Here is a 16511-nt window from a genome sequence, read left to right as displayed (position 1 = left end):
CCTTTGCCTCTCAGGATGCTGCGTTTGGGTGTAGGATTCTCCTGTTCAATCAAGAGCATCCCCTCCTTTAACTACTACTTCGGGACATCCCAATGTATATCCTGTGGATACTACTGTGGACCCTGAAGGAGAAAACAGAAATTATGGTAGACTTACCATTGATAACTCTGTTTCTCCGAAGTATCCACAGGGAACCCACCTGATTTGAGAACCTATACACTTACTAATCCCTTAATTCTGGTATGAAAGTTTGTGTGTTCTTCTCGCCTGAACAGGTCTTCCTTCTCGATCTTATCCTGCTCCTACTGGGCTTTATAACAAACTGAGGGGCAGATGTATTACGCCTGGAGAAGTGATAAGTGGAAGGTGATAACGCACCAGCCAATCAGCTCATAACTGTCATTTTTCAAACCCGTAATGATTGGCTGGTGCGTTATCACCTTCCACTTATCACTGGTTTTTCACTTCTCCAGGCTTAATACATCTGCCCCTGAGTTCCCTGAGCCAGGAGGCAGGGTTAAATGGAGGCTGGACTGATGCATGCTGGGAGCCCCAAAAGATTTAACCGTTTGGTGCCCGATCCTCTGACGCCACCCACAACCCAATGTCAATCCAACTATATGCGAAGGGTGCGAGTTGCCGTTGCTGCGGCATTTCAACACTGGCAATGGCACCACATTTTGTTCCCCCTCGTGGCTCAATTTGAGCCCAAGTTCGCTCAAAAGTGGTTGCAACCCTATGGGGCTGCGAGCAGTTGTGGTGGAGTTCGGGCTGCCGTAAAATATGGCCGTTTCCACAATGACTTGCACCTGCGAAATATTCACAGGGAAGTGGATTGAACCTTTTGACTTTTACATCTAACCTACTGATATTTATGTCCTGGAAGTAAGATGACTTTGCGCAGCTGGTGGTGTCACCGAACCCAGCGACGCCACTGCTATTAAGTCACCTGGAAAATGTGAACTGTTTGGTGTCCTGAGAACCACTCCTTTTACCATTATAAATTGTTTTACACTGCAATAAGTGCATATTGTTGAAAATAATAATGGGTGTGAAAATCTGGTCGTTTGTAAACTGCAATCCTCAACAAACGTATGTACACAGGGGGTAATTCCAAGTTGATCGCAGCAGGATTTTTGATAGCAATTGGGCAAAACCATGTGCACTGCAGGGGAGGCAGATATAACATGTGCAGAGAGAGATAGATTTGGGTGTGGTGAGTTCAATCTGCAATCTAAATTGCAGTGTAAAAATAAAGCAGCCAGTATTTACCCTGCACAGAAATAAAATAACCCACCCAAATCTAACTCTCTCTGCAAATGTTATATCTACCCCCCCTGCAGTGCACATGGTTTTGCCCAACTGCTAAAATATTTCCTGCTGCGATCAACTTGGAATTACCCCCACAGTTACTTGAGGATCTTTCGTATTCCACTGTCAGAGCACGCTCCATTCTTTCCTCTGACACCTGGTTCATCACGTCCAGACTGCTAAACTAGAAAACTACTACGCTCCGCGCGCACCACCAGTCCTCCCAGTAGCATAAAGACGTGCCCGCCACAGTATAGAGCGCCCCTACCTCCGGGCGGAAGGACGTCACCACTTGATCGGCGTGAAAGGTGAGCGGAGCCGCAATTACTTCCTTTCTTTTAGGGCGGCCATTGAGCTAGAGCGAGTGAGTAGTTGGGGCTCTGCGCACGATCTCTTTCCATCCGCTTTATTCTGCCTGTGTAACCCGCTGTGAGACCGGGATTATTACAGGGCGGGTGACTCTCTATGTAGCTGGCCGGATATGTCCGCACTCCGCTTCATGAATGAGCGGTTTAGTGTTCGGTTACATGTCAGGGGCGCAGTGTACGGGCCGGCTCCGTAGCGGTGTATGTGCCGCCTAGCTGTGGTAGTGCTGATATTTGGCCTCATGTTAATGGTACATCCAGTGCATAGTCGGTTCGGGACTGCGGTTTGCTCCCAGCACATGTTCGGTCTCTGCCATTAGTACTGCGCCCTATGTCACCAGTGAAGCAGCTAGTGGCCTCACTGCCCGCTGACATATCATTAAATCTACTTTTATGCGCAGCAGTCTGGTAAGCGAGATCAGCCAGTTAGTAGTGTGCTCCGGTGATTTAAACAGTATAATGTACATTTAAATGTCCTAAGTGTTTTTGCAGTTGTGTTTGTCTAACGATATAGAGCTATGTTCATGAAGCAGTGAAAGTGGTTGTCATGGGCAACTTCTCCACAATCGGCTGCTTTGTATAACTTTATAGAATGCACTTAATACATATTACATCAAACCCTGGTTGGTTGCCAGGGGCAACTTCTCCACTCTTACTGCTTCATGAATAAACCCCCTAGGGTGGAGCAATAGAATCTGTCTTCCTAGCTTGCCACTTAAAGGGTGGGTCTATTTAAGTATTTTGAATAAACTGGGAAATGCACAGGCAGTGCTACGCTATTGCTAAGTTTAGGATGATCGCAAGCTAAACTTTTGTTATCTTTCTGCAGAAATGGGCAAGTTTATGAAACCAGGGAAAGTCGTCCTTGTGCTTGCAGGGCGTTACTCAGGCCGCAAAGCTGTTATTGTAAAGGTATGTATTTGTGGGGACCTTTGTGAAATTATGTGCAAGGTTTTTTTACTTTTCTGTTACCTGACATTCTAATGACTGTCGTATGATGGGTCATTTGGTAACCCACACAACACGTCTTGCTTATACTTTAATCAGTAGGATGAGTAAGTATGGGGTTCTTGGTCTATGAATTTGGACCAAAAGCAACAAAACTATTTTAGTCTGGTAGTTTTTATAGTCCGTAATACTCTTGTGCAAGTGTCCTAACCATACTTTTTTTTTTTTTTTTCATATCAGAACGTTGATGATGGCACCTCAGATCGCCAGTACAGCCACGCCCTGGTTGCTGGTATTGACCGCTATCCTCGCAAGGTGACTGCCACCATGGGCAAGAAAAGGATTGCCAAGCGGTCCAAGATCAAGTCTTTTGTGAAGGTGTACAACTACAACCACCTTATGCCAACCAGGTGAGTTTAATGTCCACTACTGTAAGCCTTTTATTACCCGTTTAAATGTTGATTAAAGGGACTGCATACCTTTTCATCACCTGCTACAGTTCGATACTGGCTTGCGCCTGCAACCTGTGCTGACGCTATTGAGTGCCCTGGGGTTAAGAGCTGTTTATGACAGAATGGAATCAGTCCAGTGTGCAGAGGGAAAATGGGTTTGCTCTGTAATAAGCTGCGATCATACAAGCAACACAGTCATGTTTTTAGTGGTAAAATAATGGTGCTTGGTACAAGATCCTGCATAGATTGTAAGAGCAGATGATTGAGGCAAACTAGTCTATTGCAAACTAGTGAATTGTTCTCATTTGTTTTGCATATGAAAAAATTATAGGTAACTTCCTTTGGTTTTACTGCTGAGTAGGAACTCTTATTTCTACCCTATCGATATCGACAACTGCAGATGTCATTGCGCTGTGGCGGTTGCCGGCTTTAGGCTGCGTAGGACCTCTCGGTAATAGTATCTCGCACACTACCAATGGAGAGACAGTACTTCAGCACTTGGCTGATGCACTATGGTGCTGATAAGGATAACCGGGGAGGTTGCGATTTATTTTGCTAGTGCTACCTGCTGTTTTTCAGTAAAGAGGCGAAGCAGGAAGGGCTATATCGGCACAATGGGTATTTAGGAATGGTGTGTGTTGGGTTGTGTTTTTTTTTATTTTGGTGCAGCTAAAATAATGATGCATTGCACAGGTCATTTGCATCAGACCTGTCTTTCGCTTTTGTACACAAGCCGCATACTTTGCTTCAATTTTGCTGCTTTCTCAGTTTAGTGTTCTAAATTCTTAGTATTTTTGTAGCAAAGGAATTGGTATAATGTCACTTATAACAGAATGGTGCAGGTTGCTTGTAATAGACCTGTCTTTTGCCATTTTACCCCATATTCTGCTGTGGCTTTTTCTTCTACATTCTGTGTTGTTTTTTTTTTTTTGTTTTTTTTTGTTTGTTTTTGTCTTGGTGTACTAGGTAATTAGGATTAGTGTTTTGGCGTGGCAAAGTTTGACGCAGTAAATGGGGCTATTGGTGCAAATGAAGGATAGTTATCTATCTAACACATCTGTACAATGGCTGGCTGTGGCTTCTCTGCTGTTAAATATTACATTTGCTAAAAAATTTGTACCCATAATCTTTAGGATGGGGCTCTTAATGCCAGTGCAAGTCTGTAAAAAGTTGTTCTGATGTATTGGTAAAATCTGTCAATTCAAATATGTGACTGGAATGCTGCTAATACAGATTTGATTTGACCTGTTCTAAAAAAAACACATTTCTTTTCCAGATACTCCGTCGATATCCCCCTTGACAAAGCTGTGGTGAACAAGGATGTTTTCAGGGACCCAGCTCTGAAGCGTAAAGCCAGAAGGGAGGCCAAAGTAAAATTTGAGGAGAGGTTGGTATTATGTTTAACATGGAGCTCTGTGCAGGTACAGAAAATATGTATACTATGCAAAAGGCTGCTTTGTAAATATAAGCTCTGTCCTGTGATTGCTCAATATTCCCTGTACAGGTAACTGGAGAGGTGTACATTGTATAGCACCTTTCAGTGGAAAGGCCTGATTTTACATTTAAGGTACACTAGTGTGCCTAATAGCACAAGTTGGGTGGTGAGTGGCTGTGGTGTCTTTGGTGTGGATTGTGTACATGTTCCATGTGGAGACTGTTGATCTAAATCTGATTGGTACACACAAGATTCAGAGCTTTTCCATTTGTGGTACTCTGCAAATGTACTTTGCACCTCTGTTATAAAATCTTAAAAATTCCCATACTGTCTACAGTAGTCCCGGCAGCCTGTGGCTTTCCATGTGTTTAGCATGCTTTGCCAAATAGCCTGCCAGCTTCATAACATCTGGAACCACAGATTGGCCTGGTATACAGTGTTACATAACTGGATATTGTACAATTAATACCCTTGTTGGACATATCAAGAAACCCTGGGTCCGGCTTATATCTGAAAGGGTCTGACCCAGGTTGATACTCTGGTCCATGCACCGGTTATTCCTGGGACTTGTAACCCAGGTCATTGCCCTGGCTCATGTCTGAATGGATTGACCAGGGTTGCAGCTTGAATGAGTTTGACTGGCTGTTCAGGGCTGCCGGAGGGGACAGGACTTTCTCCCTACAACAGCTGTCAGAGTGTGAGGGCCACAGAGAGTAAGTGCTGTCCTGGGCCTATGTAAGTAGCACTCCTCACCCAGCGACTTTCCGCCTCACCTGCATGCTGCCACAGCAGTTACTTTGCATCCCACATCACTCTTTCAGGCACCACAGGGCTTTCGGATTTCACTTATAGCTGCAAGTTCAAGTGGTATTGGGTGCTGAGCTGTGCACTGAGGTCTGGATGGGCGTGATTGCTATGTTGTGTATGTATGTATTTATTTAAGCAGGGTGCCACAGCCTGCACCATTTTTAAAGGGTAAAATGTGCCTTGCCCTTCTACAGTTACCCTGCTAAAACAGCCTACATTGCTGCCCCCATGTGAATTGGTGGCATGCATGTGCATACGGCATCTATTCACAATAAATGAAGAGCTTGGGGGAAGCCATAAGCAGTGAAAGTGACATGGGAGCAGCCTGGCAGCCATGACTTTTAGTATGCCAGGGCAGACCCAGCTTATGTCTCACAACTTTAATCTGCTGGCTATAACAGAAACATGGCTCACACAATCAGACACTGCCTCCCCTGCAGCACTGTCACATGGTGGTTTCCACTTCTCTCACACATCTAGGCCTAATAATAGTAAAGGTGGTGGGGTCGGAATCTTACTGTCACAGTTTTTCACATACACTGTTCTACCTCAGGTTCCATCACTCGCATTCACCTCATTTGAAGTTCACTCTATCAGGATTTTCACCCCCTTCTCTCTGCGTGTTGCAGCTATCTATCGCCCTCCTGGGCAACCTAAACAACAATTTCTAGAAGATTTCTCTGCCTGGCTCCCACACTTCTTATCCTCTGACATCTCCACCATCATTATGGGCGATTTCAATATAGCTCTTGACAGTCCACAATCTGTTCATGCATCCAAACTCCTCTCTCTAACCTCCTCTCTTGGCCTAACCCAATGGTCCGACTCCTCTACTCACCATGAGGGCCACTGCCTTGATCTTGTGTTCACCAGGCTCTGCTCAGTTTCCGAATTCACTAACACTCCTTTCCCTCTCTCTGATCACAACCTGATCACCTTCACAATCTCTTCTATTACTTTAAATTCTAGGACACTAAAACCAAGCAAGCCTCCTCTAACCCGCAGAAATACTAACAATATACATTTTCAACAACTTTCCACTTCTCTGCAACAACTGCTCTCACCAATCTCGACATTTACTACACCTGACACTGCTGTATCACACCTGCACCAGACCCTAGAGAGTGCCCTTGATGAAGTGGCTCCAGCTACCCATCACACTCCACGTAGGCTTAGATGCCAACCATGGCACTCTAAATCAACAAGACACCTACAAAAACTGTCACGTAAAGTAGAACGTCAGTGGCAGAAATCTCAGAATCCAAGTGACTTTCTCACATATAAGACTACCTACCACTCCTATCGTCAGGCCCTGGACACTGCCAAACAAACATATTTCCAATCTCTCATCTCTTATCATGCCAACAACCCCAAGCGACTTTTTAATACATTTAAATCACTTCTTTACCCTCCCTCACCTCCCCCACTGGCTACTATCCGTGCACAAGAACTTGCTTCCTACTTCAAGGATAAGATTGATAAAATCCGAGATGAAATGGTATGCTCTAACTCAGCCAGTGACCTGCTCAATTCCCTACCTGAACCCTCTGGCACTTTGTCTTCATTTGATCCCACAAGTGAAGATGAAGTATCAACACTCTTTTCATCCTCCTACTCCACTACCTCTCCTCTTGATCCTATACCCTCACAGGTCAGTAAAACTTTGTCTCCTGTGCTTATCCCAACCTTAACTAAAATCTGTAATCTCTCTCTCTACTGGTATCTTTCCCTCTCTGTTTAAACATGCAGTCATTACTCCCATTCTAAAAAACAACTGACCCAAACACACTAACTACCGTCCCATTTCTCAGCTACCCAGTCCCTCCAAGCTACTTGAGAGGCTTGCCTACACTCGCCTTACACACTTTCTTAACTCGCACAACTTATTGGATCCACTTCAGTCAGGCTTTCGTGCCCAACACTCCACAGAGACGGCACTGACCAAAGTAGTGAATGATCTAGTCACTGCTATTACACACTACTTATTCTTCTAGATTTCTCTGCTGCTTTTGACACTGTTGACCACTCTCTTCTCATACAAACACTACAATCCCTAGGTCTTCAGGACACAGCCCTTTCTTGGTTCTCATCCTACCTATCTAATCGCTCTTTCAGTGTTCACTTCTCTGATTCTACCTCCTCTTCTCTACCTCTATCAGTTGGAGTACCGCAAGGCTCAGTCTTAGGTCCTCTGCTTTTCTCAATCTATACCTCCTCTCTTGGTAAACTAATCAGCTCCTTTGGATTTCAGTATCATTTGTATGCTGATGATACTCAAATCTACCTATCCTCCCCAGATTTGTCACCACCAGTATTGGCTCGTGTCACTGGATGCCTGTCTGCCATTTCATCTTGGATGTCATCTCGCCACCTCAAACTCAACATTTCCAAAACCGAATTAATTATTTTCCCACCAGCTAAGAGTAGTTACCAACCTGATATCTCTATAACTGTTGACAATGCAACTATCCACCCCACAAGCTCGTTGCCTAGGTGTCACCCTTGACTCCGAACTGTCCTTTGTTCCACACATTCAATCTGTCTCTAAATCATGTTACATGCACCTTAAAAACATATCCAAAATACGCCCTGATCTTACACAAGACACTGCAAAAACTTTAATCCATGCACTCATCTCCCGCATTGATTATAGTAATAGTCTCCTTACTGGTCTTCCCAAACATAGGCTCTCGCCACTTCAATCCATTTTAAATGCAGCTGCGAAGCTAATCTTCCTCGCCAGAAGTTCTTCATCTGCTGATCCGCTCTGTCAGTCCCTCCATTGGTTACCGGTATTCTACCGTGTCAAATATAAAATACTTTTACTTACATACAAGGCTATTAACCAAACTGCACCATCATACATCTCCTCACTCATCTCAAAATATCTCCCTACCAAACCTCTCCGCTCTGCACAAGATCTGCGTCTCTCATCCACATGCATTACCTGTTCCCACTCAAAATTACAGGACTTTACCCGGGCTTCACCCACTCTGTGGAATGCACTCCCACGCACAATAACTCTCCTAGTCTCCAAACCTTTAAACGTTCTCTGAAAACTCATCTCTTCAGACAAGCCTACCAAATTTCAGACCCACACACATAACCTTCACAGCTTCCCTATCAAGTTACATCCCCTCTGTACAGTCCACATAAACTCACATTGTCTTCCAACATTGCTTGGTGATCATATCATATACAACCCATTAAGAACCTAGCAACCTGGGGAACCTTTGTGACGGGTAGCATCTATCCTTGTGTATCAATGCCTATTTCTCTAACGTCCTAGTGGATGCTGGGGACTCCGTCAGGACCATGGGGATTAGCGGCTCCGCAGGAGACAGGGCACAAAAGCAAGCTTTTAGGATCACATGGTGTGTACTGGCTCCTCCCCCTATGACCCTCCTCCAAGCCCCAGTTAGGTTTTTGTGCCCGTCCGAGCAGGGTGCAATCTAGGTGGCTCTCTTAAAGAGTTGCTTAGAAAAAGTTTTTAGGTTCTTTATTTTCAGTGAGTCCTGCTGGCAACAGGCTCACTGCATCGAGGGACTTAGGGGAGAGAAGTGAACTCACCTGCGTGCAGGATGGATTGGCTTCTTAGGCTACTGGACACCATTAGCTCCAGAGGGAGTCGGAACACAGGTCTCGCCCTGGGGTTCGTCCCGGAGCCGCGCCGCCGACCCCCCTTGCAGATGCTGAAGATTGAAGAGGTCCGGAACCAGGCGGCAGAAGACTTTCAGTCTTCATCAGGTAGCGCACAGCACTGCAGCTGTGCGCCATTGTTGTCAGCACACTTCACACAGCGGTCACGGAGGGTGCAGGGCGCGGGGGGGGGCGCCCTGGGCAGCAATGTATAATACCTGTATGGCGAAAAATACATCACATATAGCCCTTGAGGCTATATGGATGTATTTAACCCCTGCCAGATATCACAAACTCCGGAGAAGAAGCCCGCCGAAAAGGGGGCGGGGCCTATTCTCCTCAGCACACAGCGCCATTTTCCCTCACAGAAATGCTGGTGGGAAGGCTCCCATGCTCTCCCCTGCACTGCACTACAGAAACAGGGTTAAAACAGAGAGGGGGGGCACTGATTTGGCGATATGAATATATATTAAATGCTATAAGGGAGGAACACTTATATAAAGGTTGTCCCTGTATAATTATAGCATTTTGGTGTGTGCTGGCAAACTCTCCCTCTGTCTCCCCAAAGGGCTAGTGGGTCCTGTCCTCTATCAGAGCATTCCCTATGTGTGTGCTGTATGTCGGTACGTGTGTGTCGACATGTATGAGGAAAATGTTGGTGAGGAGGCGGAGCAAATTGCCTGTAATGGTGATGTCACTCTCTAGGGAGTCGACACCGGAATGGATGGCTTATTTATGGAATTACGTGATAATGTCAACACGCTGCAAGCCGGTTGACGACATGAGACGGCCGGCGATCAAATTAGTACCTGTCCAGGCGTCTCAAACACCGTCAGGGGCTGTAAAACGCCCATTTACCTCAGTCGGTCGACACAGACCCAGACACGGACACTGATTTCAGTGTCGACGGTGAAGAAACAAACGTATTTTCCTTTAGGGCCACACGTTAAGGGCAATGAAGGAGGTGTTACATATTTCTGATACTACAAGTACCCCAAAAAAGGGTATTATGTGGGATGTGAAAAAACTACCTGTAGTTTTTCCTGAATCAGATAAATTAAATGAAGTGTGTGATGCGTGGGTTTCCCCCGATAGAAAATTATTGGCGGTATACCCTTTCCCGCCATAAGTTAGGGCGCGTTGGGAAACACCCCTTAGGGTGGATAAGGCGCTCACATGCTTATCAGAACAAGTGGCGGTACCTTCTACAGATAGGGCCGTACTTAAGGAGCCAGCTGATAGGAGGCTGGAAAATATCCTAAAAAGTATACACACACATGCTGGTGTTATACTGCGACCAGCGATCGCCTCAGCCTGGATGTGCAGAGCTGAGGTGGCTTGGTCGGATTCCCTGACTAAAAATATTGATACCCTTGACAGGGACAGTATTTTATTGACTATAGAGCATTTAAAGGATGCATTTCTATATATGCGAGATGCGCAGAGGGATATTTGCACTCTGGCATCAAGAGTAAATGCGATGTCCATATCTGCAAGAAGATGTTTATGGACACGACAGTGGTCAGGTGATGCAGATTCCAAACGGCACAAAGATGTATTGCCGTATAAAGGGGAGGAGTTATTTGGGGTCGGTCCATGGGACCTGGTGGCCACGGCAACTGCTGGAAAATCCACCGTTTTTTACCATAAGTCACATCTCTGCAGAAAAAGACACCGTCTTTTCAGCCTCAGTCCTTTCGTCCCTATAAGAGTCATATCTGCCCAGGGATAGAGGAAAGGGAAGAAGACTGCAGCAGGCAGCCCATTCCCAGGAACAGAAGCCCTCCAACGCTTCTACCAAGTTCTCAGCATGACGCTGGGACCGTACAGGACCCCTGGATCCTACAAGTAGTATCCAAGGGGTACAGATTGGAATGTCGAGACGTTTCCCCCTCGCAGGTTCCTGTAGTCTGCTGTACCAATGTCTCCCTCCGACAGGGAGGCAGTATTGAAAACAATTCACAAGCTGTATTCCCAGCAGGTGATAATAAAATTACCCCTCCTACAACAAGGAAAGGGGTATTATTCCACACTATATGGTGGTACTGAAGCCAGAAGGCTAGGTGAGACCTATTCTAAATCTGAAATATTTGAACACTTACAAAGGTTCAAATCCAGATGGAGTCACTCAGAGCAGTGATAGCGAACCGGGAGTCCGGGGACATCAGGGATGCTTACCTCCATGTCCCAAAAATTTGTCTCTCACCGAGGGTACCTCAGGTTCGTGGTACAGAACTGTCACTATCAGTTTCAGACGATGCCGTTGGATTGTCCAAGGCACCCCGGGTCCTTACCAAGGTAATGACCGAAATGAGGATTCGTCTTCAAAGAAAATGGACGACCTCCTGATAAGAACAAGGTCCAGAGAACAGTTGGAGGTCGGAGTAGCACTATCTCAAGTAGTTCTACGACAACACGGGTGGATTCTAAATATTCCAAAACCGCAGTTGTTCCGACGACACGTCTGCTGGTCCTAGGGATGATTCTGGACACAGTCCAGAAAAAGGTGTTTCTCCCAGAGGAGAAAGCCAGGGAGTTATCCGAGCTAATCGGGATCCTCCTAAAACCAGGATAAGTGTCAGTGCATCATTGCACAAGAGTCCTGGTAAAAATGGTGGCTTATTACGAAGCAATTCCATTCGGCAGATTTCACGCAAGAACTCTTCAGTGGGATCTGCTGGACAAATGGTCCGGATCGCATCTTCAGATGCATCAGCGGATAACCCTATATCCAAGGAACAAGGGTGTCTCTCCTGTGGTGATTACAGAGTGCTCATCTTCTAGAGGGCCGCAGATTCGGCATTCAGGATTGGATGCTGGTGACCACGGAGGCCAGCCTGAGAGGCTGGGGAGCAGTCACACAAGGAAAAAAAATTTCCAGGGAGTGTGATCAAGTCTGGAGAATTCTCTCCACATAAATATACTGGAGCTAAGAGCAAATTTATAATGCTATAAACTTAGCAAGACCTCTGCTTCAAGGTCAGCCGGTATTGATCCAGCGGGATAACATCACGGCAGTCGCCCACGTAAACAGAAAGGGCGGCACAAGAAGCAGGAGGGCAGTGGCAAAACTGCAAGGATTTTTCGCTAGGCGGAAAATCATGTGATAGCACTGTCAGCAGTGTTCATTCCGGGAGTGGACGACTGGGAAGCAGACTTCCTCAGCAGGCACGACCTCCACCCGGGAGAGTGGGAACTTCATAGGGAAGTTTTCCGCATGATTGTGAACCGTTGGGAAAGACCAAAGGTGGACATGATGGCGTCCCGCCCGAACAAAAAACGGGACAGGTATTGCGCCAGGTCACGAGACCTTCAGGCGATAGCTGTGGATGTCCTGGTAACACCGTGGGTGTAACAGTCGGTGTATGGGTTCCCTCCTCTGCTTCTCATAACAAAGGTATTGAGAATTATAAGACGTAGAGGAGTAAGAACTATACTCGTGGCTCCGGATTGGCCAAGAGGGACTTGGTACCCGGAACTTCAAGAGATGCTCACAGAGGACTAATGGCCTCGGGAGCTAAGAAGGGACTTGCTTCAGCAAGTACCATGTCTGTTCCAAGACTTACCGCGGCTGCGTTTGACGGCATGGCGGTTGAACGCCGGATCCTAAGGGAAAAGGCATTCCGGAAGAGGTCATACCTACTCTGGTCAAAGCCAGGAAGGAGGTGACCGCACAACGTTATCACCACATGTGGTGAAAATATGTTGCGTGGGTGAGGCCAGGAAGGCCCCACGAAGAAATTTCAACTAGGTCGATTTCTGCACTTCCTGAAAACAGGAGTGTCTATGAGCCTCAAATTGGGGTCCATTAAGGTTCAAGTTTCGGCCCTGTAGATTTTCTTCCAGAAAGAATTGGCTTCAGTTCCTGAAGTCCAGACATTTGTCAAGGGAGTATTGCATATACAGCCCCTTTTGTGCCTCCAGTGGCACCGTGGGATCTCAACGTAGTGTTGGGATTCCTCAAATCATATTGGTTTGAACCGCTCAAATCTGTGGATTTGAAATATCTCACATGGAAAGTGACCATGCTGTTGGCCCTGGCCTCGGCCAGGCGATTGTCAGAATTGGCGGCTTTGTCTTACAAAAGCCCATATTTGATTTTCCATTCGGACAGGGCAGAACTGCGGACTCGTCCCCAGTTTCTTCCTAAGGTGGTGTCAGCGTTTCACCTGAAACAACCTATTGTGGTGCCTGCGGCTACTAGGGACTTGGAGGACTCCAAGTTGCTAGACGTTGTCAGGGCCCTGAAAATATATATATATATATTTATTTCCAGGACGGCTGGAGTCAGAAAGTCTGACTTGCTGTTTATATTGTATGCACCCAAAAAAAGCTGGGTGCTTCTAAGCAGACTATTGCTCGTTGGATTTGTAGTACAATTCAACTTGCACATTCTGTGGCAGGCCTGCCACAGCCAAAATCTGTAAATGCCCATTCCACAAGGAAGGTGGGCTCATCTTGGGCGGCTGCCCGAGGGGTCTCGGCTTTACAACTTTGCCGAGCAGCTACGTGGTCAGGGGGAAACACGTTTGTAAAATTCTACAAATTTGATACCCTGGCTGAGGAGGACCTGGAGTTCTCTCATTCGGTGCTGCAGAGTCATCCGCACTCTCCCGCCCGTTTGGGAGCTTTGGTATAATCCCCATGGTCCTGACGGAGTCCCCGGCATCCACTAGGACGTTAGAGAAAATAAGAATTTACTTACCGATAATTCTATTTCTCATAGTCCGTAGTGGATGCTGGGCGCCCATCCCAAGTGCGGATTGTCTGCAATACTTGTACATAGTTATTGTTACAAAAATCGGGTTATTGTTGTGAGCCATCTTTTTTAGAGGCCACTTCATTGTTATCATACTGTTAACTGGGTTCAGATCACAAGTTGTACGGTGTGATTGGTGTGGCTGGTATGAGTCTTACCCGGGATTCAAGATCCTTCCTTATTGTGTACGCTCGTCCGGGCACAGTACCTAACTGAGGCTTGGAGGAGGGTCATAGGGGGAGGAGCCAGTACACACCATGTGATCCTAAAAGCTTGCTTTTGTGCCCTGTCTCCTGCGGAGCCGCTAATCCCCATGGTCCTGACGGAGTCCCCAGCATCCACTACGGACTATGAGAAATAGAATTATCGGTAAGTAAATTCTTATTTTCCCTATAGATTGTAAGCTTGCGAGCAGGGCCTTCCTACCTCTGTCTCTTTGCCCAGTTTTGTTCTATAATTGTTCTAATTGTAAAGCGCAACGGAATATGCTGCGCTGTATAAGAAACTGCTAATAAATAAATAAAGGGGTTAGTTCAGGAATTTATTGGGTCTGAGAGGTAGTGTGAAATGGGGTCCAGTGATATCTGTATAAATTATGAAATTTTATTACATCATGTACAACACTGGCTTTAATTAGTGCTAAGCCTGGTGCTTTACACTGCACCCTGCCCTTCTATGCACAAATATATTCTTTTTGGTTTTGTTAAAGCTATACTATGAAATGTGTCCCACTCTATGCTGAGCACCCATACATAGCTTCACCTCCTGTGCTCACCATTCATCTACAAAGTTGCATATGAGAAATGTGTACCACTTCCTGTATCTCGGCAACCATTCTCCAATGCATGAAAAGCATTCAGTGACTAAAACAGTCCCTCCCCATGTATTCACACTGGTTACTCAATACATGTAATATTCACAGCACATCTATTATGCTTCATCATTACCATCCTCTTATATAAAAGGAAATAAATTGTCAGGGATAAGATGCTTATTTGGTAGCAATGAGGTGTGTAGTTCTCCTGTATCGGTCTAACGCCACTCTGCTAGTAATGGTGACTTCAGAGGAGTTGAATAGACAATACTGGTGTCTAAATGAAGGAAACCCTAGTAGTAGCTTAAAGCAGAATGGATACCTTTAATGAAAACAATGGGTGTTAGTAAAACTGTACCATGATATGGTGAACGCCACCTGCTGACGTATAGCAAACTGGTCAGTGCCCATATATTTGTACACAGACTATATTCAAAAACCTTTTGCAGTGCATCCCTCACTATGAGCAAATTCATTTAGTGTACGATTTGTGCTTCTTGCTGCTTCATTCATGTGTAATCCCTATCACATGTGGATGATTAGCGCACACATTCCACAGTGCTTTTGCAGAGAATATGGCCATTCGCATCAGTCCCTGACCCAGTGGGGCTTACAATCTATATTCTGTACCACATATACAGGGACAGACATTCACGCTAGGGTTATTTATTTAGAGCCAATAAACCTGCCAGTATATTTTTGAATTGTGGGAGTAAACCGGAGTACCCGGAGGAAACCCACGCAAGTACGGGGAGAATAAACAAACGCCACACAGCTAGGGCCATAGTGGGAATTAATCATGACCGAAGTGCTGTGCGGCAGTGATGCTAACCATTACACCGTCCGTGCTGCCACAATCCTGTTTCTCTGTGTACAAGTCTTCTGAGAAATTCTTAATTGACCGGTTTAATTGTTTGGCAGAGTCCTGCTGTATGTATTTCCATGTTTGGATGATCTGCATTGGCTGCTAATAGGGAAAATCCTCAATACATGGCAAATTCAAAAGAAAATACATGCTGCTTTTCAATCTATGCTTACTGGTCATGATCTTAATGAAAGCAAGGGTTAAAAAGAAAATGACTAAAAGCTTTCCGGTTACTATTTTTTAGGTAATACCAGTGTTGCATAGGTTGTGTGTGTTTAAACCTGAATAACAGTCCTTTTTTTTTTTTTTTTTTTTTTTTTTTTTTTTATAGGTACAAGACAGGCAAAAACAAGTGGTTCTTCCAGAAGCTGCGGTTCTAAATCATTCTTCATTTGTGCAAGAATAAAGTTTATCAAAAGAATGCTTAGAAGTGTCATTTGTATATAAATATATATCTGAATAAACACAAGTTTCAGATGGGACTGTTTTACATGAGTAGAATGGAGATATGCATTTATAAGGTATTTTAGTATAAAGTACATTTTTGTGGCTTCGTATATTTGCTCTTTATATCTTAGCAACATTTTCTTAATGCAAAAAGTTTTGGAATTACCTTTTAATATAATAATGTTAAATCAAAACCACTAGATATAAAAATCCTTTGCCCCGTTTATACCTATTAGGGAGAGTAAATTAAAAACTTTGCACAGTTCAATTAAATTGTTGACCAGTAATTTTCATATCATTGAACAGATTGATAGGACCGAGGTCTGGGCCACTCCAAAGCAGTTTTGGTGTGCTTTTAAGCCGATCCAAAGTTGTGAGGTTTCTTCCTAGTTCTCTTGTAGACTGCCATATCAGGAGTTGTCTAGCTCAGTCCATGAAGCCTACTTCTCCTGTAACCTTGCTTCATGGTAGGGGTTAGTGTTCTTGGGATAATGTAATGGTAGACTTGCCCCGAATACACTACCTAGCATTGACAGCAGAAAGTGATATCTGGATTTCATAAGAGCATAACTGCTTTCTACATTTGAGGGTTTCCCACATACTTTGTAAAACCAGAAACTCCCAAAATGCGCCAAGCCACTCATAAGGGTCAATTCTATTGCATGACTT

General features: G+C 45.1%; 1 protein-coding gene across 3 annotated transcripts; it reads left to right on the top strand.

Annotated features, from left to right (window-relative positions):
• Nucleotides 1-1574: 1574 nt before the first annotated feature.
• On the top strand, nucleotides 1575-15816 carry RPL27 (ribosomal protein L27). Of its 3 annotated transcripts, none has more exons than XM_063960086.1 (5): nucleotides 1575-1675; nucleotides 2506-2588; nucleotides 2865-3034; nucleotides 4353-4463; nucleotides 15727-15816. In XM_063960086.1, the coding sequence occupies exons 2-5, from the start codon at nucleotides 2508-2510 to the stop codon at nucleotides 15773-15775; spliced, it is 411 nt and encodes a 136-aa protein (XP_063816156.1). In that variant the 5' UTR covers nucleotides 1575-1675; nucleotides 2506-2507; the 3' UTR covers nucleotides 15776-15816. The 3 variants fall into 3 exon arrangements, with proteins under 3 accessions (XP_063816156.1, XP_063816158.1, XP_063816157.1); XM_063960088.1 differs by having other exon boundaries at nucleotides 1601-1619; XM_063960087.1 differs by lacking the exon at nucleotides 1575-1675 and adding an exon at nucleotides 1990-2084.
• The last annotated feature ends 695 nt before the right edge of the window (nucleotides 15817-16511 follow it).

The sequence above is a fragment of the Pseudophryne corroboree genome, chromosome 3 (assembly GCF_028390025.1).
Source record: "Pseudophryne corroboree isolate aPseCor3 chromosome 3, aPseCor3.hap2, whole genome shotgun sequence".
NCBI classification, from domain to species: Eukaryota; Metazoa; Chordata; class Amphibia; order Anura; family Myobatrachidae; genus Pseudophryne; species Pseudophryne corroboree.
The sequence above is the reverse complement of the archived record's forward strand: the minus strand, read 5'-3'. Positions and strand labels throughout refer to the sequence as shown.

Excerpts from the sequence above, each read along its gene's own strand:
- RPL27 (XM_063960086.1), top strand. The coding sequence starts at position 2,508 with ATGGGCAAGTTTATGAAACCAGGGAAAGTCGTCCTTGTGCTTGCAGGG. Across the intron at positions 2,589-2,864 it reads GCAAAGCTGTTATTGTAAAG|AACGTTGATGATGGCACCTC; the intron begins GTATGTATTTGT and ends TTTTCATATCAG. Across the intron at positions 4,464-15,726 it reads AAAGTAAAATTTGAGGAGAG|GTACAAGACAGGCAAAAACA; the intron begins GTTGGTATTATG and ends TTTTTTTTATAG.